Source organism: Megalopta genalis, chromosome 7 (assembly GCF_051020955.1).
Source record: "Megalopta genalis isolate 19385.01 chromosome 7, iyMegGena1_principal, whole genome shotgun sequence".
NCBI classification, from domain to species: domain Eukaryota; kingdom Metazoa; phylum Arthropoda; class Insecta; order Hymenoptera; family Halictidae; genus Megalopta; species Megalopta genalis.
In genome coordinates, this window is record NC_135019.1 from 18,294,112 (window position 1) to 18,321,790 (window position 27,679).

Here is a 27,679-nt window from a genome sequence, read left to right on the forward strand (position 1 = left end):
GTTTTACGAAGCGCCAGAAATTTTATTAAAGCTTTCCAAAACTTTCCAAGTTGTATTTTGTAAATTATGAATGATGAATTACATACATATTTTCAACGGTTCTTAGATTCTATTGAAAGCCCTTGAATGTTTCTGGTAATACGAAATAAATGTTTGTACGGTGAAAACAGTTGTACAAGTGGAAAAGGATTAAGAAACACGCGATCGTAAGATATTACAAAACACACAAGACAACATTGTAAATAAGTAAACTTTAGACCTGCAACTAAGTGATTTAATAAGAACTCAAGAAGATAACTTTTGAAGTGTAGGCAAGTCGCTTTGAAACGTTGAAACAACACCATCAAATTAATTGTTGATAAAAGAACAGTGTATTTTACATGTTTGAGAAATTTTAACGAAGTTCAGATACAATCCAAATCTTCGCATTATGTAAATCACGTTTGATCCCGTGTTTTGTGTTTCATAAAAAAGAACTTGCGCAGATGCAGACATTGTGTGTTACATGTTATATTTTTGTTTTCGTTCTGGGAACAATGAGACAGCGACTTAAATTCGTTTCGAAAGTTACCCTATTAAGCACAAATCAAGTAATTGCTTACTTTAAAGATGCTCTTCTGTTTTCTTTCTTTCCCTTGGTTTCTTTTTAATACACTTTTTACAATAGCAAATTAAAAATTGCCACGCTTAAGCCTTGAATACGAAATACGCGATGTCCAACGGATACGTCGGATTCTAAAAAATTATATTTACCCCTCACCACGCCATACATGATGCATATATATTATGTGTCAAAACGTGTTGAAAGTATTCATATTAATTAGTGCAAACATCATGAATAAATAGAAAAATGTTAGTATTTTATTACAATATGTTTCGCTATTAACCCTGCAGTTTTTCATGCCAGCGCATATAATTGATTTCTGAATGCAGTACAGTTGTGTATCCAGAAGCAAACAAACCATCAGCATTAAGGATGTAAGAAGAAATCATTTTCCGGATTGATTTTTGATAACTTGCATGTTACATTCCAAGTTATAAATATAATGTGCGATTAAGAAAATAATTCTGTGGTAAGGGGTCAATACAACGAAGCGCGCATAACGGAACATGCTAGTATGTCAAAACGTAATCAATAAACAGCTTGCAAATTATGCATACAGAACGCCCCTCCTTCCCCCCACCCCTTAACTATACATTTCCTTGCATTTAGATGGTTTAACGCGTTTTACGTGTACTTGTGTATATTTAAATATATCTTTAATTAATATAACAGCGATATGTTAATATCGAGCAAATGTTGAAAACAATAAGTTTATAAAAAATATTTTGTGAATTTTTAACATTATCATCGCTGTATTCTCTTGGACTGATCAAATTACGACAAATTGCGCTGACGAGTCGATAAAATTCATCCTGATCTCTAGATTTTGTTGATAAAACATTCGATTGCTCGGTCAACGAGCAGTTTCGCATAAATCAGTAATAAGTACAAAATAAGATCAGGATCGAGAAACGAGTTTCATCGATTTCGTGGGATCGATGATCAGCCTATTCAAAAGAATACAGCTTCGCATGGAGAAAGTGATCCTAACGCGTTCGCAGCCATTGACGCAATAGTATCCAATTCGCCAGAGATTAAAGTTGATTGTGCACTCGCCTAGTAACAATAAATAAAATACAGAAATCATAAATACATCTACAATGATACCGTAGCAATTCAAAAAACATCGCTGGTACAACAAGAGTATATATAACAAATATATCATATCATTTTAAACTGAATTGAAAAATCCAAAAAGTGTCTGAAATCGTGATTGAACATATCAAGCAGAGCAATAAATGCCGAGGAGGCTGAATGCGGCTGCGAATGCGTTAATTACAGTGATCGAAATATTCTGATCTACAGTTTGGGTCACTTTTCGGATTGCGTAACGCTAAAAAATCGAATGAAACAAGTGCTCATTTCGTCTGTTCATCTTTTCTTTCTTTTTTTTTTCGTTTTCATATTCGTCAACAGCGCGTTGACGTGTTCTCTATCGTCTAATTGTTTTCTCCTTATCGGGCTAGATGATCGATCGAATGATTCTAGAAAAATAAACGATTCTATCGTGCGAATCGCGGAAACTACGCATTGACGACGACGACCGGGGAGGAATGAAACTCGATGATCCGCTCGGAAACGTTTGCCTCTCACTCGTCAGTGAATCGTATCGTCGCGTTAGCGGAAACTCTATAGCATGGTGGTATAGTAGATCCTTGACAGGCCGATCGAAAAATCTCGATATCGGATACGATGTGAAATGAGTCGACTCCGTTCGACGAAGAACTATTCCCTCTGAAAATCGATAATCCTCTTATCGACAAGGAAATTACGAACTCCTATTGGCATTCGACGAAAGATCACGTTGCAAGCCATCAGCGACGAACCGACGTATACGTGTCAGGTTCGCACGCGAATAAAATACGATCGACGAGAATGTTTCAGCATCGGGAAGCAAGCTTATGCGCTTGCGACCTTGAACAACTGCCGAGACCCACGATATATCCGCATTCCTGTCGATTCTTTTCATTCCGTTTCTAGAAACGAGCGTTTTAGCTACTGATCGATTTTACGACCACGCTATACCTTTTCCACCAAAGAGTACTTCGGTGCACGAAAGAAGAGTAACAACGTGTCTACGTAAATTTACGACGTAGTCGCATAATAATCACCATTGCCAACAAGTTATAAAATTTTCTGAAATCCCTTTTGTAACAACGTATGCCTATAGGCTGTGTATGCGTATAGGGTGTACGACAACGAATGTGTCCTGTGCACGAGCAGGGACGTTTCACGTAAAAATAGACCGTGCCACAGTTTTCTTTCTCGCAGCAATTTTATAGATTGCCTGCTTGGGCCCACTGAACGACACAGCAGAGAGATGTTCTTGCAACTGATACCGACGCTCGTCGATATTTCGATTAAACAATCATTTGAAAAGGTCGTCTGATCTTAGTTATTACAATTCAATTAGTTCACCAATCATGCATTATCGAGCCGTTTTAAACTGGAGTCTGATAAAACGGCGATTAATTTCGGTGATTCCATCAATTCCTGGTAATTTCAGTGTTTTATAAGAGTATCGACCGCGCAGCCTAACGGCTAGCTAAATTAAGTTTCGTTTGTTGTGCGCGATTGGTGACAGAGAAATTGGCCGGCAACTATCAGTTATTCGATTCTGTCGCAGACTTCCGAACTGTCGTCCCACGCTCTGCGTGCACGGAACCCATTTATCAGCGTACACGCTTCGTGTACATGTATATATAGGTATGTATATATTGTAGTATATACTTTCCACAGGGTTAACAACTTGCGCTAAACAGCGTGGTTTCGCTACAAATCCAACAATTGCAATGGACGGTTTGCAAACAAACTCAATGGAACGATTCAAGGAACAACGACTCGCGTTCTCCTTCTTTCTTCTCGTATCCCTCATCGACTAGCCGAAGACCGTGTCAGAGGACTTCAGCACTGACGTACTTGGAAACCCGACATTTCCTCGAGTTGTTCTCCAAAATGGCGCGGAATGTTACATATACGTACATATCATACGCGCGACAAGAACGATGACAATTCTACCTCTATGCGAAACTAGAAGTCGGAAATGTAAAATACAATTTTCTCAAATCATTACAATATTGCACGCAATTCGGGCCTATGCAAAACTTTCTATCGTTTATCTTTAAAAATGTTGAATTACACGGGGGCTCGTTTAATCCCTGTCGCCAAAAATAAATGGCATTGGCTTGTTTTGTGTTCGATTGATGAGACGACGTCATTGTTCGATAAGTGGCGGGAAATTTTGCACACACCGAATAAGTTTATACGTTGAGCGAGTACACGTACACACGGACAGAAGTAGTCAACATTTATACAGTCAACTATTTATATTGTACACAGTCGTGTTAACAATTATGCTTCATTTTCTCGGGAACGAAGCTTTCTATGAACAAATTTTATGTCACATGTTTTAATCGTCCCCTTCGCGAAATCATCCTTCATCGAACTGTATTATAAGCAGACTGCGAAGAAAGAACAGCAACTTAACGCTTTATCTACTGAAAGCCTGTTAGTAGAATTTTAATAGAATCCTAAACGATCTTTTCCTATATACACGATAGTCCTAAACGAAATTATTAGATAATATTACTGCATTAACTGTCAGTTAGCTGGGGATATTGCCGCTAAACAATTTATTCAGAAGTTTCTAACCGTAAATTGCAAACTTTTGGAAATCACAAAATCATCGTCACTAGATAATGTGTTAAGATTTCTATTGTACCGTTATCAACTTGAAGAACAATTCCTCCAGCTTTCATTCTTTTTGGCTTAAATCGATACAGAAAACAGTATCGAGATCGATGAAGTCATTACAAAGCAGCTGTGTTTCTTAACAAAGCAAATACCTGAATTTGCATAAACTTCGCAGTCTGGTTATAAATAACCAGAATCGATTGCGATCGCCTCGCACGAACGGTTCGCTTAAGTCTCGAACATAATCGTTCTGACTTGGTTCCAACTCGATGAACAAACGCACACGATGAATCGAAGCGGTTCTCGCGAATATGCGAACGCGACGGTACATCAGTGCTTAGAAATATTACGGTTGGTTCTACACGTTGCACTACCCTGATCCGAAACTGACAGCCATTTTCGCGACTCTTTTTTACAAATCTTGAACAGCTTTCTGCTAGGAAAAATTTGTAAATTCCAAGACATCCATAATTGCCGAAACCACTTCGTAATTTCGCAATAATAGGGAAGATCTGAACAGCTTGTAAGACGGGGTAAATTGTAACAGTACTGGGTCCTGTTCTTGCATGGTTTCGAGCCGCAATTTGACTAGCCAGCGAAAATTGGAATATAAATTGCTTTGCGTTAGTGTGACCACGATACACTGTTGAGACATGATTCATTTGCGGATGGAATGCACAGTAAATGATGGGGACACAACCTCGCTTGCTTAGGGAAGTAGATGAAGGGGCAGCAATAGGACCCAGTAATTAAAATTTTCTGATCGACAAATCTGGCAATGCAACATTATGTACAAACGACTTCGCAACATCACTAATGGCAATGTTAGCGAAACAATTCAGCATCGTACGTCTGTCTTAAGTCAATAACTTAAAATTTTATTGCTTCGCGTGAAAAAGTAAATTTTGTTCTAGCATTTCTTCAACCAGTAAACGCTATTATTAAAACCCTTTGAATTTTTGCCTTTATTGTTGCAAACGAATACTTAGACATTACATTATCATAATTTGTACGCGTTTGCAAGGATGAAATGTAAAAATACAAACTCGGGATAAATTGTAACAAACTGTTTCCTCGGCAGATGAGTTTCTCTGCTTGGTTTGCACTGTATCATACACCAGCGAATATTGGATTATGCACGATCAATGCGAAATATGGTCGCACCAGCGTCGCACTAAAGAAAGTATTCCATACATCTGACCTAATTGCAATTCTGACAATGGATAATCACTTACCGCTTAATTAATCTCGTCTAACATTAAATAACGATGTTCTCTCATTTTACATTGAATATATTTTATAGAAATGTTCGCAACGTTTAACGCGCCTGTATGAGCAGACATGTAAATATTAATTTACTCGAACAACTTTGTAATCGAACGGAACGTTCTCGAGAGAAAACTGTGAGAAACTTTTTCGTTACAACCTGTCCCGGTCGTCCCTACCGCTTCGATAGGTGCGAGGGAAAGATAATCTTCACGTGAAAAGAAAGTCAGCACTGTTCGTCGGTATCAAGGTAGCGCAAACTCTGATGGGAATTCACCGATGAAGGAATTTGTTCGAGGAATACGAGATGCGACGATTTTCTGAGCCACTAATAGCGAATCTCTACGTTCCTTGGACGATTAATATTAATTGGAAAAAGAGACGCAATCTAAAGTCTTCCTACGAGTAAATCTGTTTTTACACGGTTAAACGGTGAACCCGTTTGGACGAGCTTCGATATTTATTACATTAAAACGTTACTCTATTCCGGGCTCCCGGTTTCACCTGTTCGTTTCGTTCAGCCCCCCCCCCCCCCCCCCATGATAAACAACAACGTTCGTCGTACGCTCTGTTCGTTTTTGTTTTTAAAAAAATGCTAATTAACGAGTGATCACGCGGTTACGAGAAATACACGATTACGGACATATTGTATACAATCGCACGCAAGATTGTCGGTGATTGCTGGATCACGCACGCTCGAAATTATATTTATATTGCGTTAGGTAACAATCGTGCCGCGACGGCGCGAGCACCGTTTCTTTGAAACAATTGCATGGCTGAGGCACCGAAGAGATTTCCTCCGACCGGCCGCCTCTAAGCAAAAGAGAAGACATCGGCCGCGACATTTGCATCAGCGTCAATTGTACGATTAAATACATGATAAGCGGCCACGTGAGCGTTCGCTTTCAAGCTCAACAAATCGGACTCTGACTAGACTTTCTGAAAATTCTTCTCAGTCTGCTCTCTAAAATAGAAATAACCGTAGACTCCCACAGAAAGGAACCGACGCCGCGAATTCCGCCGAAGACCGCGACGTTCCGGTAATGACAACGGAGAGTACCATCTTCGCGTCGCTAAGAAATCACGCGGGCTCGAACGAGACTTGACCGTGCTATAGTCCATCGGCCAGGCATGGTGCAAGCGGCTCGCTGCACGTATAAAGCTTTCGATCTATCACAACAGGCGCCGAGACTCCGTATCGTTTCCGCCTTAAATTAAGCACAGCTCTTTCGCTACCTTCGGAGACTTTCCTCCTAATCGCCGGCAGCTTCCTCGCGACGGAATGCCGAGTGTTTGCCGTTCGACGATCGTTCAGAAAATCAGAACCGGGTATCGTTTTTCTGTTTTTCCTTAAATTAAACACAGCTCGTTTTGTTATCGTGTGCCTCGTCGTGGACGAAACTCCCATTCTTCTGCAACAAAGTGGCAAGCAGCGGCTAACTCGGTGCGAGACGTTATCCATTGTTAGTCAGCAGTGTCGGCACTAGCTACATGATCGGTGCCGAGCGTTACGGCGAAATGGCAAGAAGATCGCTCGTTAAGGGACATTCGCTGCTGGTCTCCTACCAAGCGATTCTGCGCGGATCCTGTGGATCCTGGCTTGTAGGCTCCGCACTCCGTTCTCGAAGGACGAACTTCGCGGTTATTCGGGCAAGGTCGAAAACGAAGCGAAGTTCCGCAAATGCTACGTAGTCGAGGATGGGGTTTCCGGCGAAATCGGAAGCTGGGCATTTCGGGTCGAAGCTCGCCTCGGCCATCGCTGCGGAGAAACCGGCGGCGTCGGTCTCGGCGTATTTGGCGCCGATCCGGAAGTCAGCCGCCAGTTGAAGCTGTTCGATATCCCTGATCTGCCGACGTTCTGCAAGCTCGTACTACTACTGCTGCTGGCCACTGCTCCGGACAAGTCGATCCTCGACACCGCCCTAGAAATACGTTTCGATATTAATCCACGCGAAAAAAGATCAGTTAGGATTGCCGAACGAATTTCTTCAGACGGTTTGCCAACATTTTTTAACTCGAAAAGGTATACGTACATACCGCGACAAAACTATTCGTACCGTTTTACAGTAATGGTAACAGTTTATAAGAAAAACGAATGCGACAAAACTATAAGAGAAGTTGGGTTTTCCGTAAAAAATAAAAACAACGCGTAGCGTTGTAACGATTCTTTTCGTTACTTTTTAATAATGCGTATTTTCACCCTTCCTTTTTTTACTACTTCCAACATTTTTTTTGTGGTAGAGATTTATACAGTTTTTTAATTGTATTTTATTTCAAATTCGTCCATGTATCCTCGATACATCGTTTTAATTTTTCTATGGTGTTAAACTGCTTTCCTCTTGAGTATACTTTCTTGGCTATTATTTCTCAATAGTTTTCGATAACATTGAAATCCGGCTATCTTCCCGGTAAAACATCTATATTTTTATCTTCGAAATAAACTCGTGTTATTCTCGCAGTATGCACAGCTGCGTTATCATGTTGAAAGGTATACTTTTGCTTAACTATTTTTTGTACATATTTCGATAGTTGCCTATTAACGATATCCACGTACGTTCTGCTATTCATTCTTGTAGAAACAAATTCAATATCCGTCTTTCCATAATATCTTATAGCCACCCACATCATAATACTATCGCCACGCATTTACCGCCTTTGCAATGCGATTTCCTCTTTCCTCAGATCATGAAAATAATAATTTAGGCCATCGAGTCCACCTGAATTAAAACGTTTTTCGTCAGAAAAGATTTTTTTCCACCTTTTTCACCATTGTATACGATACTCTGCAAATTCCAATCTGGCTTGTTTATGTTTGTCAGTTAGTGGCGGTCGCTTCTTCATTTTAAGCCTTTTCAAATGCTTAGACCCTTTATTATTCTCTGCAATGTTCTAACACTCGTTCGTAGAATTCGAAACATGTCATCAAATTTGTCGCCTTTCTCGCACAGTTCTTGGCTTGGGACAATCACCGGGGTTATTTTTAACATATTTTTCTTTATTTTTCAAATTGCTATGTACTACGCAACAACTTCTCCCTAATATATAGGCATTTTTTCGCACTGAATAGTTTTCCTTCTTTAAATTGTTAATTATATTGATCTCCGTTGCATTTAGATTTTCTCTGTGCGGCATTTTGTATAATCAAAAACTATTGCACACGCAACATCACTTTAAATGCTGCACGCTTAATAACAACAATTGGAAACAAAACTCTCTTTTCGTAATGTTTAGTTTGCCGGTTCACCGGAGTTACCGGACTTATAGTTTTGTCGCAGATCAAGTAGCACGGTTACATTTTTTGCCTGAGTTTTCGAGTTCGAAAACTCAGTTCGCTGATATACGTATTTCATACAACTGAGCGATATGCTTTTTTACAGAGTAAACAATAATACTACGAGCGAAAGGAAAATAAATTTCTAAGTTACGTAGAATATTTCGCAATTTTCGTGAGTGTCTTATAGTTTCGTCGCGGTGTGTATAAAGAAAATTAGGATAATTCCGACTGAGATGACCCACATTTTTTACTATACGTATTGCACGCGTAGTCCGTTACATCCTACCCCCCACTACTTATTATTACTATTACTGTTATTGTTACGATCACCATCTATCGTTATTCTTATTGTTAATAGTATGTGGTATACCAACGCCATTCCATTATCTTCTCGTCAAACATCCGAAAATCTTCTACAAAGTAAAATGTATGCTATAATACGAGGCAGCAAGAATAGCAATTTTATTATAGCGATGCGAGTAATGTTACCTGGAAGGAGGAGCGGAGCCAGTGTAGTAATGCAACCCGGCAGGTCCGCTTCTGGGTCTGGCTATTGTGGACACTATACTACTCGATCTCTGCATGGCTGGCGAAGGGGGTGCTGATGGTAGCATTCTCGGCGTTTGCGGGGGTGTTCTCGTTGTTGTTAAGCTGCTTGTACTCCCTGTGGATGGTTTTCTTCTCCCAATAAGTCCACTCCTGTGCACGCATCAACACGAACGCTTCAACTTTTTCGCTTTCACTTTCAGCATATTCTTTCTATAGAATTAACCCTTTATGGCTGACACCAATAAACTGGAGTCATCGATTGACCCGGTCACCGGAGAGGATGAGTGAACCTGTAAATTCTGGTTCAGTGACTAACGGACACTTCGATGATCTCTTTTTTTATCGTACTGTAGAACCCCGACAACTCGAAAACCTCTATAAGACGAAAATTGTCTTCGTTCCCTTCTGTTCAGCTACAAAGTCCTCTGCAACTCGAAATGAATTTTTCTTAATTCGAACCATTTATCACTGGTTACATTATGTATTTTAACACTTCGATTGCCACGCCAACAACTTCAATACCTTCATGAAATTAAAGTAATATATTTAATGAAATTGAGATTGAAATTTTAACTTGTACGACATCGAGTACATTTTTTTACAGATTATAATCAAGATTAGGAAGATATAATAGATTATCGTACAAATTAATTCTTCATTCTGAGCGAATAATTACGTCACCCACAGTCAAATTGTTAACATTAAAGCTGGAATTCAGAAGAACTCCGACCTCTATAAATAAAGGTCTACGTAACAGTCAATCGATTGAAGATAATTAACGGTTCTGCTGCTATCAATTATTTATTTCCTTATGATCTTCAACTTTATGAACTTGAGTTTGTCTGTCTTTACACGGTCACAGGTCGAGAAATTGACAATCATTCGAAGTCTCTATAAGCCGAAGTTCCGTATGTTGAACCTCTCGTACTCAGATAATCGATAAACCGAAGAAAGTCTATAAAACTTGAAGATCCCTTACTCCGTCCCTCGAAGTTCGATTTATCGAGGTTCCACTGTATTTGATTTTATCGGAGAAATTTACGTAACTTTGTTTTCGGGGTTTGGTAACCCCTTGCTCTATGAGAACAAGTCAGACTCGCGATGGAGATCCCATGCATGATCTATTAAATAAAAATGCTATTCATTTCTTCTAAATGGAAACAAAATTCGATTGCTCTGTTATCAAAATGTAGGAATGAAAATAAATGAAGACATGCATACATAGGAAAAGAAATATTGTCTCGTTCTATTAAGGAAAATATTAAGCGCAGCGCCGATCACATATGGGTGTCTCTAATTTTTAACTAGCTTTTGTAAATTAATTTTTATTATAATATATCGAACGAACTAAACGTTATCAGGATTTTTAAAATATACAAGAGTTAAAAACCGATATTTCTTGTTGCAAATTTTACCATTCTAGTCCCGATTTCATTAATTAAATGATATTTATATTATGAGAATTTTCGGAGTTACATCCTCACCCCTCACCAAAAGAATTGGGACACCAGCTTATATTTCGTATAAATTGTAATTTTTTACTCAGTTCAGGATTACCCAAAAACAAGTTTGTCTGCGAGTTTTATGACCTAATATTAGCGAAAGTACGTATCGAGTTATAAGTGTTTTCATTTATACAATTAGTTTAATCATTTGTAGCATTTTGTTCATTGAAAGCGTATGCCGAGTTTCTCGACATGTTTCCTTAATATGTATTATGAAAAGAAAATTAATCTTTCTTTTATAAAATCGACGTTATTTTCATTATAGTGTTAAACATATCCGTGCCGAACTGTTTTTAGTCGACTCTTCATACTCTACTGAAACTTAATATATTATATATAATTATTAATTATCGTATATACAACAATGAAGCAAACTTATTATGACCGGTTTTGTGGTGGAAATTAATTCTTCAGTTCTAAATTTGTTATGAACCATTTTTTTAGTGCATCAAGTAAACATGCAAGCATGTACCATCGACGGTACACGTGGAACGTGTTAACGTAATTAAATGGAAAATAAATTCAAGAAAAATTGCAACAATTGCCTATCGGTTTTACAAATTTAATTAATTTTCTGTAAGTGTCCTAATACTTTTGAAAGGGAATGCTGATCGACGTAGCTGTGATAGAAATTGTACACCAAAGGGTTCGTTGCAGCAAAGAAAAATAATGGTACCGATCGATGGCAACTGGAACGTTGAACGCTCCAGGCAGCCGTAAAGGGTTAACACTTCAAAGACAAAAATAAACGTGAAACCAAGAGAGACGGTCTACGTCGTCGTAGTGTAGTCGCTCACGTCTATAAGTGGGTCTGGAATTAGTCACAACTGTACAAAAAAGTAACGAACCTTTTGGATGGTTGCCGGCAGAGCCCAGTCGGACAAGGACGGCCCATGGCACATTTCCCTTCGCACACTTCTCGCGCCAGTGCCATGGTTTCGTAATTTCTTAAAGTGGTGCGGCACACTTCTGCATCGGCCTGAGCGAGCGCCAGACTTGGAAACCGTTCCTTCAACCTGCGTCGTTCCTGCATCAGTACGAAGGAATACCTGGATCTAGGTTCTCGCTCGACCAACGTAGCGGGACATAAAAGTACCCGCGAGACATTGTCCGATAGAAATCAAGACGATTCCTAACGAATCTAATTCGGAATTCGTCAAGCATTCTGTGACCCTACAGTGCACGGAGTTGCACGGGTTGCACAACTCGCGCGAGTTATTTAGTAAAATACGAATGGAGAAAAGATCGCGTCTCTCGGCTGCTGTCCATGAGGACGGGGGGCTCTTTTCGCCCCACGCGGCGGAGAATTAATTGCGTCAGAACTGAAAAACAACGACTCGAAACGGCCATCCAACAATAAACGTAGTGCAATTTACACGGTTACAGAATTTACGGTGGGATTAAATGCTGAAATTATTGGGTTGCATACAAATTGGGTAATTCGCCCTCCACGGTTGAGGGGTTATTAAGGGTACTCGTATGTTAATCGCGAGCCCGCGGATGGGCTCTTTCTACGGACGATATCCAATTAGAAATATTGATATTCGTTCGCTTGGTTCGCGAACGACGGATCATAACAAGAATAGCCCTCTCGCTTTCATTTCTGAGAGCCGAATGGAAGAGGGTAGCGACGAACAAAAACGTTTCATCGTCGAGCACTATTATTTATTTAAATACCTCGTGGAGTCGGCTCGATTCGAAGTCCTTAAGCTGTTGCTGGAACCCGACGTTTGGATTGGCAATGGAACGACCCACTTTGACAACTTTGAGTGCCTCTTTCCATGACAGATTGGTGGTGCTCATGATATAGGCCACTGCTACAGTGACGCTTCTCGACATGCCGGCTAAGCTAAAAGCCCGATACACCGTTTCGTCGATCAGTTCCCGATGAAAGTCAGACCGTTAGCCTCGGGTAGCCGAGACTCTGAATTATTAATGTTCAATTTACATAGATTAACGCATAGCTAACGCATCGACTACATCGAGGGTGCGGGTACACTTGTTTGATTTACAGCATAGCACCTGCTCCCAAGACGCCGCCAGCTATCAACGACTACTACTGTGCGTTTCATAACGCGGGGAAGCCATTCTGCATGACAAAACAGTCGACAGACTGATGCGAACTACCACCTTGTTTCAAATAATTTACAAGTACCGATCTTTTTCTACTTTTCTCAGTTTTATGGAACACGATTGTTTAACTTGTTCTGGTTCTATCCTTACTCTACTTTGTTCCGTCTTGCTTAGGCAAGTAATCTAAAAACTAATCGTTTAGTTTATTGTTATCAAATACGATCTATCTAGAACTTGAACTAGTAATGCACGTGCAGAAGGGCGTTGCCGCTTCCAACGCATCTAGTTAGGTTAACAACAGCTTTGTGCTGTATCTCACTTTTACAATAACCCAGTTACTTTATTTACCATTATCTCCTAATGCCGTTGTAAAATTTGAACCTATTAATAGGATTTCGACACACTACAGCGAGCCAACAAAGTATTCAAACATCTTTTATAAATGGACAACTTTTTTGTAATTTGACTAAACGACCTAAATTTTGTTTAAATGTTAGAGAGAGGCACTAGTTTACTAAACAATGACTAAAAAAATGTTTACAAAAATTGCAACTGGAATGACAAAAAATAAGGAAATTGTGTGTGTCCAAGGTTTTTATCTGAACCTAAAACAAAACATTTAAACAATGCGTTTTCTTGATCTGGACAACTTGTATGCATGCTGAAAACATCGAAATCGATTGTTAGAGAGACAAGCTACAAGCATTGAAAAATGTCAAAATCTCGAGGTTTGTTACAGTTATCGGTCAAAAGTCGTGAAAAACTGCGATTTTCGTTATCTTTGCTTGTTTGTAACTCACGACAACGTGAAACGATTTACAGAGATCTACGAAATGCGTTATTCAAATTTTCGTTGTACACACAAGCGAAAAAGTTTAAAGACGTGAGCAGTTTATTTCTTTTGTCACTCCAATTAATTACAATTTCTAAAAACAATTTTTTAGAGAATGTCTAGTAAACTGGTCCCTTTGACATCTCAACACAATTTTAAAATTTTGTTCAATTTTGTTCAATTTTCAAGAAGTTATTTCATATTAAAAGGTGTTCGAATACCTTTGTGTCTCAAATCGCACCAAAAAGAAGCTCCAAAACGTCCTTCTAAATACTTATCCAAAAATATTTCGTTACCGTGACTTCTTGATACCTGATTTCTTTTATTCTACTTTATTAAAAACTATTAAAAAGCATCCGGTTTGAACCGAATATTTGTCACGCAAAATTCGAAAGATCGCATAAATCTTTTCTGTTGATTCCAAAAAGAAAATCAACGCGTTTGTTTTCGTGTATGGGGTAGCGAAGGCAAATGCGCTGCTAAGGAGGTCAACGATGCATGATTGCAGGGAGAAAGCATTCCACTTACTCAATGAGCTTTATGCACAATTCCGTATTGGTTTCAAATTACCAGTGCCGTTAGTCGACGCGTTAGCTATTCCCCTAATTATCGAGATATTAGACGGAATGCTATACACACCAGTGTATAAGGACGTTTCCACCCCTTAAACGGGCGGAGTGAATGAAGTCATTGCACAAGGAAAAATATTGGGACAGATTCTGATCCGGACTGTCCGCCGCCATTATACACAAATAATGCTTGTCCTACAAACAATCCATTCAATATATACATATATCGCGAATTTTCCACACACCGTTTCACTAGCTTCCGCTTGCTTACTGAATGCAATTGACGCGCAGTGTCGTGGATCGCCAGGATATGAGTGATTCCAAAACGTTCCAACTGATGAGTGTCCTTGCTGTCATGGTAATTCCCGACATAGAGGCCAGGAAGGACCTGGGGACAACAAATTAACACGGTCACTGACAGACTTTCTTAAACCCTGAAATGTAAAGCAGAATGAAAAAATATGGTAGAAGAAATATCTACTTCTCACATCATTAAACGATATTACTTGTACTTACGGTATATGTATTCATATCATAAATGGGTATGAATCATAAATAAAATCTCACTCGTACGATGTACGCGTCATTTCAGATTATTAAATCAATTTTTAAACTGTTTATCATGTAATTATATTTGAAAAGTTTGAAATCTAAGTACCGTCGATTCTCGTATACGATCATTTGGGAACACGGTTTCGATCAAGCAGGATGTGAACATTTCCATTGCGACAGAACACGTATAGTAATGCGTAGCTTGTCCTTACTGAAAACTAATTCAGTAGATTGTTGCTCGCTCACAGGTATGTACATTCAGACGTGTATTAATTATACTTTTTAGTTTTACAAACATGCACAATATGTTTGTTTGTTGTACGGTATCATGCTTAAAGTGCTTAAGTCAATGCTTAAAGACAATTTTTTGGATTTCTATTGTTTTGAAATTTCTCTCAATATATGACAGAGAACTCCGAGAACACGGTTTCGACACAACGCGGAACGCATTCCCTTGATTTATATTGATTCTAAGTTTCTTTTGACACGATTCCGATATAACGCGACACTCCAAAGACACGGTTTCGACATAACACAAAACGGATTTTCCTTTTAGTTCTAGGTTTCTTACGTAGAAGGGTCGACTGTACCTTACAGGAGGAGGTGTTCTGATTTTGAATTTTCTCAAATTCAGATTTTCTTTGTTTTGACATTTTCTTCGCATTAAACCAACCGAGCTGTGAAAGCGCTTAACGTTTATCGCTTTGTAAGAATGATTCACATCACTCTTCAAAATGCGATCATACCGAACACTGAACTTCACCGTACCCATAATTAAAAAATGAAATGAAAATTCAACATATCCAATTGAATATAACTCAAAAAATGTGAGAGATAAAAAAGTATTCTGTGACATAATTTAAGTATACATATTAAGTACATCAAATTCTGTAAAAATTATTTATTTTCAAAGAACGAAATAATTATATAAACGATGATATTTTAAGATGATTTGGAGATGGGCTATTTTGAAGCCATGTAGCCGTGTTCAAAATGAACAAATGATAAAAAAGATCATAGTAAATAATAAGCCACATGTTTTAAAAAAGACTTTTTTCAGCTTCTTGTATGGAAACCAACCGCCGTGCGACGGTCGCGTGACCGCAAGGCATCGTGTACGCGTCGTCGGTTGATATTTTCTCGATTTGTCTGAATCGAACATCGATCCGACAATTAAACCGTTTCCTTTTCATAAATGTCCATAGGATCCAATGCTATATAGCAAATTTGTGTAAGACGAAGAACTTTTTGAAAATGAAGAAAATATAGGGTAAAAAATGCGTGCTACGATTCTTTTTGAACTTCGATGGATATTTACAACCACTTTAAATATAAGATAAATTAAAAACTACAGTATATTCAGAAAACTCTTCTCTATCTTTCAAGACAAATCCGAACTTTCTAATGTTCCTAGTTTTTACGTAATGCCTCTTTTTATCCAAAATAGGGCCAATTTACAAAAATTCATGTTTTTCGAAAACTGATGGTGATAGAGCAATTCTGCTTTCGCATTCATCTTTTGAATGATAAACTTTACAAGAATCAACCATTGATTATACAGATCGAAATTCTTGTTAGAGAATGTAAATTTTGAAAATCTACAATTTACGATTAAAAAGTTATTATTAAATTGGTCAATGATAGCAACATCTTCAATTATGTACCAACAAGTCACCCTAGTAACAGAAATAATTTCGTTTGCAATTATCACGTAGAAAACAATATTTTATGTTCATCTTACATAGTATAGCATAATAATTAAAGATCCTATTGATAGATTTCTGGTAGATGAATTGTTAAGAAGGAGTCTTCATAATTTTCGCAAGCAAAAAATGTGTACAAAATGATTTATTTGAATTCGTTAAAATGATGAAGTTATAATATTAAAGGACCTGCAGTTTATTTTATATGCCTTCTCTAATTTTTATGAATAAAATAATTAAAAAATTAATGGTAAGAATCAACTGATAGATACGAAGAAATAATACGTAACTTTCATGAAATCATGGATATTTCTACATCAGAAATAACGAAATTATAAACGTTTGAACACGTATACATGCTTCCGTGTATCTGACAAGAAAAACTATAAACATGTCATTCACGATATCTCAAGTTCTACTTGAGCAATTCATTTGTTTATAGAGTATCTTCAGTACATGTTCTCTTATTCCATGAACCAAAACTATTAAATAAAGTAAATAAATTCAACACAATCTTTCATTGATTTCCAAGAAGAAACCACAGAGAAGACAAAATGTTATGTAGGAAAAAGTTTCCGGCCAGTACAAATGTTGAGGAAAAGTTTCCAATCATTGAGTTATTAATATTTTGTTACTTATGTTACGTATGATACTTTTAATGTGTTGAGGCATTGACCTTACTAAGTTTTCACAATCGCTAGGCGAAATTTCATTCCATGACAATTGATCACATGTCGAAGTTCCACTTTAGTTTTTGATTTTTTCTGGTGACTAAGTTTTTTTTATTTTGCCCACATGTCCTTGATTAGCATGAAATCGGGTCTGTTGGCAGGCCACGACAATGTTGTAATATGATTTTGCTCTGAATAATCTTTTACTCATTTCCTGCCCCCCGTGACAACTAGCGTTTTCATCTTAGAAAATGAAATCTGAAGAATCTCCGTATTCCTCTATGCTTGGAATTAAGAAATCTTAAAATATTTCTGCGTTCACATTCTGGTATACAATGAATAGTTTTCCCACCCCCTTTACCGTCATACAACTCCATATCATACAAGATTGTGGATTTTTTTGTTTATAATTCATGTAATCTTCATTAAATTTTTCATTAGATCTCCGTCAAACAAATTTTCCTTTGTCATTCCCCACTCCAAACACGTCACTAAATATTATTTTGTATCAGTCCACAGACCAATTTGCGTGTTCTCTACACTACTTTAAGAGTTTCTGAGTGAAGGTTTTTTTGCCTTCTGAAATGAGAAGCCCATTTCATTTAATCGATATCTGACACTACGGTTACAGACACTCGAGACTCACTGTTCATTTATTTATTTTGATGTTGCTCGCCTCATGCTTTCAACAATTGCACGCAATTTTCTATCGTCTTTTCTACTTGTTGCACGAGGACGACCACTTTTCTTACAAATAGATACACTGCCTGTTTCATTATACTTCTTTTTTATATCACTTATTGTACTCTGATTACATCCTATAATTTTTGCGACTTTTCTGTGACTATTACCTTGCTTGAGAAATCTGATTACTCTTAACTTTAAATCGTTTGAATACAACTTACATGACGGCATATTGCACACGTCCGTCTTTACTTATTCACTGACTGAAATGTTTTGTATTTCAGATGCCTCAGTGGTAAAAATGTATGTTTACATTTTCACAGGCACGAGTCGTGTTTACGCTTGCTTCCTCCGCTTGAGACATTCATAGAGCTGGTTACTTGAGTCATGATCGGAAACTTTTTTCCACATAACATATTGTTTTCTCTCTGGTTTCTTTTCAATAATAAATGAAAAATTGAGTTAATTTGTATTTATTTATTTTATTTAGATCCCACCTACGTTCTCCATTCGTCTTACCTGCATAAAAGAACATTTTGTAACTCTAAAACGCGAATACTCTTTATAAATTTTGTATAAACTTTTTGCCAGGGGGGTTGTAAATCGTTTCATTAGTTCCGAACAACGTGAATAATCCCTGTTAAAACTTGTCTCGCATCATTTTAGGTTTTTATTCTCAAAGAAGGAATTTACATAGTTAATCGTTCCATCATATTAACTTCTTACCATTGCGTCAATTTTATATCAAAGGACAGATTAAGCTGTAGAAATGTGAGGAACACACACACACACACACACACACAGATGAGGATTAATTATGTTTCTCTCTCATTCCTTTCTCGCCGGTTCATAAGACTTTGATGTACGATCTAGATTTTTAGGACAAATGTTTCCAATATCATGTCAAATTCTCGTCGATGTCGTACACAATTTTAAGAAAAAGTTATGCTTCTTGCTGAAAGGCTTACACTATGGAAAAGCAACGTCTATGATATAGTTCCGGACACGATACTTTGAAGTCGTAAAATCGGCCGGGCCGTTAAGTAGACATGTCGGGTAACGAAACAATGGACATTTACGAAGAAATCTTGCACGCAAATTAAATTCAAATCAAAGGCCATTGTCCCGACTACCGCAACATGATTACTTGACTGATTTTACGAACACAAAATATCCTACTGGAGACTATACTACTATATTTCTGTCTATCAAACGGTCCGATTTAATAACAAAACATTATTGTATGCTTGAAAGCTTGATAAAGTAACAATTAATAGCATCTAGATGATGAAATCGCGACGGAACACAATGAGCTTCAGTTTATGGAGCTTCCTGTTAATTAAAAGCGAGATGTTGAACCCCATAAGGATAATGTAAATGCTTCTGAGTCGCAAGGTTAAACAGAAGTGGTGCTTTTCGAGACGTTCTAAAGCCCGTTTAGATATATCTCTCACCGCATGCCACCACTTATTTTTCGCTATTTTCAACGCGTAATGGGCGATACTCGAGCGTACGCAAGCACGACGATTCACGGTTTAAATTCCGTCGATAGTGCCTATCCCAATTAAGCGTGTTGAGACCAGTCTAGTGGTGCTCGAGATGTACGCGGTTGTCGAGATTGCATTGAGAAAAATCGATAAGGCACAGCTTTTTGATGCAGGTGCTCTGCCGTTAATCATTCATCTTCACGGATGATCACTCGAACTAGTAGGACAATCCCGGGGCCCGTGGTAATCGTTTAATCGATGCTGCATTCTTAAATGGGGGTGTCTTTGGCTCGAGCGCGAGCGAACAATGCCGCAAACCTCTTAACTCTCCATCGCGGCGGATCGATTAAAATCTTCGTGTGTACCGGTTTCGTTCTACGCGTAGTCGCGATACCGCGGAAACAATGGCCATTACGGTCGTCGACAAATGGGCCAACGGGTCCCCGGTCCTCGTTCCCAAGACCACGATCTTCTAATGAAACTTTCGAGCGCGAAACCGACCGGGTTATAAAATGTATTTTTACACGGGAAATCTCGGTATTTAGGCCGAATAATTTTAGCACCGCGGATCAACCGCATGCACATATTGAAAATAATGAAACCGAGCGTTGCAGAAACACGTGCTGCGCCTAGCAGAGTATTTGGAACACTAACCGTGCGAGATAAGCAGCAGCTCCAGAAAAAAATCTTCCTTCGTTATTCATCGTTTCTGCAAACTTGTTTTCACACGTAAATTAGAAACATTCTTTCGCCGTTGTTTATTATAACGCAAAATCGAGAGTGGACAATTTCTTTAAATATTTTTCCAGCGTTTACAATTTCGTACGTCTGATTAAAATTGGTCCACTTGAAGCGAAAATGGGTGAAAACTGTGGTAGAATCTTCTGAGCTGGCGAATTCCCTCTAAGCTTCTTCTTAAGTAACAATTTTCGCATAAGCCTTTTAAATTTGAAAGGGGTTTTCTTAATTCTTTGCCTCACTTCATATCTTCTATGAAACCACTTAAATAGCGGAATTGCGAATACCGTTTTAAGAAGTCCAAGCAATTATAAGTAAAGTGAGATTTTCATGGAACAGCTATACATAGAAGTACATAACCTGACAAATTAGAGCGTAAAACAAAAGTGGATAATCTTTTAAACCGAGAATATTTTGTGCATTTTTAAAGAACGTATGAAGATGTCACATATTATCCTTGCTTTTATACATTATTTGCAAGTAACAAAATTGTTGTTTAATTGTTTAATTTGTGGTATTTATGAAGAAGATCTATCTGCTGATGATCTTTAATTACGATTTATTACATAAATATAATGTAAGTGCAAGTAATTAGGTTAGTACAAAGATTTGTACAAAGGTACAAAATAGTACAAAGGTTTTGCACTAAAATTTAATCCTTTTGTAAATCATGTTCACCATTTTACAAATTCAATTCATTTATTTGTAATTATTTCTAACAAAATTCATATTAAATTAAAAAATTGAATAACCTTTTGTGCGAATAATTATTAAAAGTGAATTATTTACAATTAAATTTACATTATTTTATGCTAAGCATATGAATTCGTACGAAATCTGAGAAAGGTAAAAATTATAAATTCATCAAGCGATGAATAAAACCAGCAAAAGCGTTAATTTTATTTGTCAAGAAGTAAATATGATTTAATGAATCATTAACTTGAAGCGCAAAAAACGTGAATATGATTTACAAAAGAATTAACGTTGAGTGCAAAGTCTGTAACGTAAGTAGCATTTGTATAACACGAATGAAATATAAAATCGTTGATACGATATAAAAAATAGATACTTCTTCTATTATACTTTTTCATGTTAGACAGCACTGAATGGGTTAATGAGCGAAATAAATGTTTTCCCTTGAATCTGATGCAGGTGAAATCGTGTTAGTAGATTTCTCGACTCTCTCTAGGCGCGTCTCTCTTACCTTATTCATACCATTCCCCATGACGCCAGCTCGAATAGAGGCAATTCCCTCCGGCAACAAGGAGAATCGTAGATCCACGATAAAAACTATCAATCTAATCGCTCGTCAAACTCGGGACGATTCCTCCATCTTCTCTTATCTTTCGTCTCTCGAGCTCGCTCCCGGATGGCCTTATTGTTGAACAACAGTTCCTTTCGTTCCCACCGGTGCGTCCCACGCTCTGCACCATCTTCGAAGATGTTTCCCCAAAGTTTTTAACTAGTTTCGATACACTTGATCGCTAATTAAATCTCGCAAAGTCGATAAACGTTTGCACGACGCACTCTGCATATTTCTACACCGTCCGTTTTTACCAAGATATTATCTACCGGTGTGATCAATGTTTCTGTACAGATTGAGTTACTAACCACTGCCATCTGAAATCATTTTTCTATTTTATTCTCGATTTATTCAATTATTATTCTTTGTTCGAAATTTATTTGGAATTTATTCAGAATTTCATTCAGAAACTTCATCGTTTAAAATTGGAAGTTATCAGTGAGACTGAAATTGTTTATTCGGTGATAAATTGACTAACTCCTTTCTTTCTTTTTGTTCATTACTGATTATTCTTTGAACCAAATAAATATATTTTATTCGAAGCGTTTTATCGATCTTATGTTCGACGAGTATATTTATTCACAAGCATCGAAAGGACCAAGCCGATTAAGATGGTCAAAACTGCCTATAGAGGTTTTTCAATGACCAAGACAAACTCATCTGTTCAAAATTTCAACCTTGAAACTTATCCGTTACAGGGTAAACTAGATTGCGCACTTTTCCGTCGATTTTCTCCCTCCGGTGGCATTTTTAAAATTTTGAAAAAATGTGGCTTATTTTGGACATCAGCCGTAAGTTACTGACTTTTTTCAGATTTTTCGGTGATTATCAAAAGTGAAAAACCAAAAATGAGTCGGAAAATTGAAGATTTCTCGAAAACAAAAATACCATCCTTTTTTATATTAATTCCGTAATAAGGTATTATCACAAGCAGTGCGCTCAATTTTTCTCAGATTTTTCACCCAGCCGCACTATTGTAAAAAAAAAATGAAAATCGAATAATTTACCCTGTAACTACCCTCACGGACAAGTTGCGAGATTGAAATTTCGCACAGATGAGATTTTCTTGGTCAGCCATCGAACGATATAATAGTTATTAAAAAACCTCTAAGGGCAATTTTGACTATCTTAATCGGCTGGGCCTATTCTTAATCTAGTATAGCAAATACTTCAGATGGCATTCATTACTAACTCACCTTGAAGTATAATCCTCTTCAAACACGATTCACTGACCGAATGCTCACTTACAATTTGTTAGACGTTCACTTTATCGTTGTTCTATGATCATAATCTCTCATACTTTTTCAGTTTTATGTTCACAATCGTTGGTTATAAAAAAAAGTAATAAAATATACTTTGCTCGGTGTCGTGTGGCTTTGCATTTTAATCGTTCTCCAACGTTGGTCCGCTATTTGTGAAAATGCAGGGGAAAGATAAAAACTGGCTCGCGGGTATATAAATCTTAGGTGAGCGATCGCTGATTAAACGGACTGTCACGAAACTCTTTTTAACTGTGTCAGAGCATGTGCGTTCGCCACGCATCCCTCCGCCGGGACCGATCGACGTGTACAATGACTAGGCATAGGCGCGGAGACATAATTTTCTTCGATTCACCTTTCACAGCTTTGCGTTCCCACACTGCTTTTCCAAAATCAGATCATTCGACGATTTATAAGATCGATCGAAAAACGAAGTTATTTTACTCTTTGATTCGACAATTAATTATACTTTAATCAATTCCAGCATTATCTGCAATGAATTGTCGTAATTTGTCAGGTAGGTGGAGCATAGCGAGTCATTAGAATGATAAAATGCATCGTTACAATTTGTTCCCAGGAACGGAATTTATGTATGACTTCGCCCAATATTTGCGCAAACGAATTTTAACAGTAAATTTACGTTCCCAATTATTTCTTGCACAAATAATCGAACATATCTCTGCGCTCCTAACAACATTTTTTATTATTCATTCATCGCGACATTTCTATCCATTTTCATTTTGGACTCGGTTCATTGAACGACTAAAGTTAAGAACAATCTAACTTTGAAGAATGCTTGTTAGAGGTTCGCATTCGAAAACCGTGCGGCTTTACTGCGAGGTTTTTCTATTGACGTAATTAAACCCCAGAGCGGTGAACAGTACTTAGTGTAAAAAATAGGTTAAAGCACAAATTCTGAGAAGTCCCCATCATCGCTTATGGTCGGCGCTGAACACGCAACCTTTGCGACGCGTTTGTTCTGCCATGTTGCACCGCAAACGAGTCCCGGCGAACTTTTCCAATTTTTTTTCTTTTTTTAAATCACGATAAACATCCGTACCGCGGCCGTAATCGCGTGAAATTAATATCTGTGAGTGTCGTAGAGCAACGGCCACTTTCGCTAGAATATCAACGTCGGTTATCGTTCCCTGAATCTTCGTCTACATTGCTGTTGTCCCAACCGTAATTCATCGAACGAGGGAGCAGAACGAAACGCGAGGCTTATTACGGCGCCGAATAATCAAGTTGTTACCCAGCAAACGGGAATAGAAATGATTCGAAGTTGAATCGTTCGTGGAAAACGGGCCAGCCTGGCGAAGCGATGGTAGGGGCGTAGGGGTGGGGAAAGGAAATAAAGCCCCGTATTATTTTTTCCCCCGGCAGTCGATTTTTCTCTGACGTTTTAAATGCACGATGCACACGTCGAAAGAGCCGTCATCCCTGTACATAACACGAGGAATGGAACGCGGCCGGAATCGTTACTCGGCCCGCGGCGATAAATTAAAAAGTTTTCGCGTCTTCGGTTTCGCTGTATTAGTTGGACCGTCGCCAAATAGAAAATCGAAGCTGGTCTTGCGTGTGCTGAACTTGCCAAAAATCAAAATCGTCGAGACAACTCGCGACCGAGGATCGGGTAAGAGGAGCTATCGAGACCGAGGAAGAACGACTCTCGTGATCGAATCAACCGATAAAACACCGACCTTAGTGTCCACATTCGTCTTGACTTGTCAAAACTTCTCTCACCGCTGCCATAAACTGGGGTAAACGGTTCCCTAACACGGCCAACTATCGCGCTCGATCATAGGTAACCGTTGCTACAAAATTAATAAAACGTTAATCGATTCTTAACCTGCGTTGATACACGGGTCACTTTTGATCGGTCTTTACACCGTCGCGCATCGGTCTACCTATCATAATTTACTGAGGTACGCGGGGTTCGTGAAACTATCTCTTGCTTGGGTCGCTCCGGCGTTTACGAAAGAAAATCGAAATGAATATTAGATCGAATAACAAAATTAGAGTATATAGCCCGAATGCATGATCGTATAAATTAGTTTGCTGAGACAAAGATTACCAATCGTTTTTTGTTAAATACAAAAGAACGAAATAAAGTTTATATTAAACATCGTCGATGTTTTTATTCTATTCATTTTATGTTCGAACGATTGCGTGTACTGCAAGTGCATCTAATCCGCGATCTGCCAACACTGCTTGAATAAATAATTACTCGTGATGGGTTATCAAGTTATCTGTCTCGTATGCGTGCGCGCAATTTTTTCCGTGCATGTAAATAGTTAGCACCAGCAACAACTATTCGTCACGGGTAATAACAATGGCGCGATCATGTGAACACGATTCGTGTAAGTTATCGAATAACATTCAAGGCTGCCGGTTATCAATTTTTACGCTGAGTCAGAGGTGTATTAAATAATTCCATCTGGAATTATGAACAGCCGATTCTGTTATGTTCCTGAAAAGTCGTACAAGTCCTATGAATGAGTAATTTTCCTTTCGTTACGAACAGTGCATTTGTTTGCTACGAACTCGGGGTCTCTGGTAAGCCAAACCGATTAATTTCTTTACATAGAAGGTACAGAAAACAATGGACGTTTGCTTCACACCGTTTTTTAAACTTAATCTTGAGAACAAACATTCGTGATCTTTAGAAGCCCATACAGAGAAAGTTTTCTACAAGATGCGTTGTTTAAATTTTATGTGTATAAAAATAAATAAATTTATTTTTAACAATATTATTTAATGAACTTCGTATTTTCAAATCGTTAGATAAAACAGTGGGAACGACATAATGAACGAAATTCTTTTACAATTCTTGTTTTCAATGTACCTTAAGGTTAACTTGTTTTTTCTCCAACCATCGAACACGTTCATAGAGTTCACGAATTTTTACTTAATTACTGGTTTCAAAAATCAGCAGGTAAAGATTATTTACATAAGCATCTCTGATCTAAGTTTTCACGGGCCTGTTTCCATTACATTGGTCCACAAACTAACGTTAAAGTTGCACTATTCGCCTGCATTAGACAAATATACGGGATTTGATACAATTTACGAATTGCAATGGTAATAACACCATTGTCAACTAACTTCAACGTTCTCGAAAATGTTATTCCTCCGAAATTCACATTGTGTCATGTCAGAAACAAGTAAAAATCACCTATGAATTAACAAAATCTCAATTGCATTTAAAACACAGTATAAGAACATTTGTGCACAGTAAAGTTTTGCATCAACATCGCAGGTCGCAGTCAACCGCGCAGCAGATACAGAACATACAAAAAGTATGGTTGATCGGTTCGGCCGTTTGAACGATTAATTCTGAACGTGTTTCAGCAAAATCACTGTCCCATTCAGGATCGACCGTGAAACAGGTCCATTCAGACTTCTCGCGAATGCCGCATAAGAACCACGGGGACCGAGACTCTGTTTCAGGATCCGCTTAAAGGATCCGCTTAAGGATTTCACGGGTTATGGGTTCGAAGTACATAAAAGTGATCCATATAGCTACCCTCCGAATTAGGGGTCGAGATGGTGATCAAGCGGAAAGATAGAGAGACCAGGGTAAGGGTAAGGCATGAGATGCATCAGCGGTTACGATGATTTTCGAAGGGGCGGCCGATTGATCCAGGGTGGTAATTCCGCTACCTGTCGAACACTGTCACGTTGAAAACACCGTTTTATTTCGCTGAATTAACCACCGTATTCGGCACGGCAACGCACACCGCGGCGAATCAAGCGGACACGGTTAACACGGACCGCGTTACGCACTGCCTAGCCACCGTGCGTACGTTCGACTCGATTGGTAGGAGGGTGCGCCGTATGAAAACTGTCCCGTTGTCTCGGTAGCAAGGAGCGTTGCCAGAATCTAGGGGCACTTGCTGCCAAGAGGGAGAACGATAGGAACGGGTGGAGGAGGGAGGTCTGGGCCACCGGTGGGGGAAAGTAAGGCGTGCACGGGGCAGTGCAACCCGTTGAATAACGAAAGCCAACCCCGAGGGAGAGTTTCCAGTCATAGGATTCAGGGGAAGGATTATTTCACGTCTGGGACACGTTCAATCGACAGCGGCTTTCCTCGGTTTACATTTGCGCCGAACACACGGATAAGTAGACCACCGTTTTTCTCGCAATCGATGTTTACTTTCCGAGAAATTCGAGCACCGGCGACGGTCGTTTTCATTCACCAACAACATCCGCCATTTTTGTGAAATGTAAAAGAGCGGGAAGACGGTTCAAAGTACGTCCGAGTTTTATTGGAGAACGGATGATGGATTGCGTATCGATTCGCTCGGTGGCACAGCTGACAGTTACAACGTATGGCAGAGAATAGTGTCTGACCTGACCTGAATAACATGAACAGTGTCAACAAGTCTGGTACAGTGAGTAAGCGCACGTATAGAGGCATATAATTATAAAACCCAAAGCGACCTTGTCTCTCCTTTTCTTATAATTGAGAGATAGTAAAAGTATCGTGTGCAGAAATATGCGTACTATGATAGATATTGTAAAAAAAGTGACTTGTTATGATATGGAATCTCAAATGGCGGTACGGAGGAGGTGCGGAAATAGAGAAAAAGAGGGAAACTACTGTATCCTGTTGTCCGGAGCGTCACTGTCGGCCAGCAGACGGCGGTGTGGAGAAGTGCGCTGTAGCGCAGACGCCGCTCGATAAAGCCGTCCTCTCGCTCTTCTTTCGCGTTTCGCTTCTTCTCCTTCGCGACCACATGATACATCTACGAACCACGACCCTGCCCCACAAACTGAGAACCTGGTCAACTCGTCGACTGAGGATTACAGCTCTGTACGCACACAACTTTAGCTAGGGTACGCCAGTGGGGCTAGTTAGTAACCCTGGACTAGTGACTTGTTTCATTACTAACCTAGGTGAATGTACGTATCGTC

The 27,679-nt window shown here is 38.6% G+C and overlaps 1 protein-coding gene across 11 annotated transcripts; it reads right to left on the reverse strand.

Annotated features, from left to right (window-relative positions):
* LOC117220386 (uncharacterized) lies at positions 1-27,641 on the reverse strand. Of its 11 annotated transcripts, none has more exons than XM_033470289.2 (9): positions 27,366-27,641; positions 22,700-22,911; positions 21,405-21,820; positions 14,637-14,753; positions 14,436-14,560; positions 12,569-12,740; positions 11,740-11,918; positions 9,327-9,536; positions 1-7,485 (listed from the first exon to the last, which is right to left on the reverse strand). In XM_033470289.2, exons 3-9 carry the CDS (start codon positions 21,423-21,425, stop codon positions 7,248-7,250), a joined length of 1,062 nt encoding a protein of 353 aa, XP_033326180.1. In that variant the 5' UTR covers positions 21,426-21,820; positions 22,700-22,911; positions 27,366-27,641; the 3' UTR covers positions 1-7,247. The 11 variants fall into 11 exon arrangements, with proteins under 11 accessions (XP_033326180.1, XP_033326178.1, XP_033326179.1 ...); XM_033470287.2 differs by having other exon boundaries at positions 26,426-27,641; XM_033470288.2 differs by having other exon boundaries at positions 26,289-27,641.
* Positions 27,642-27,679: the final 38 nt, after the last annotated feature.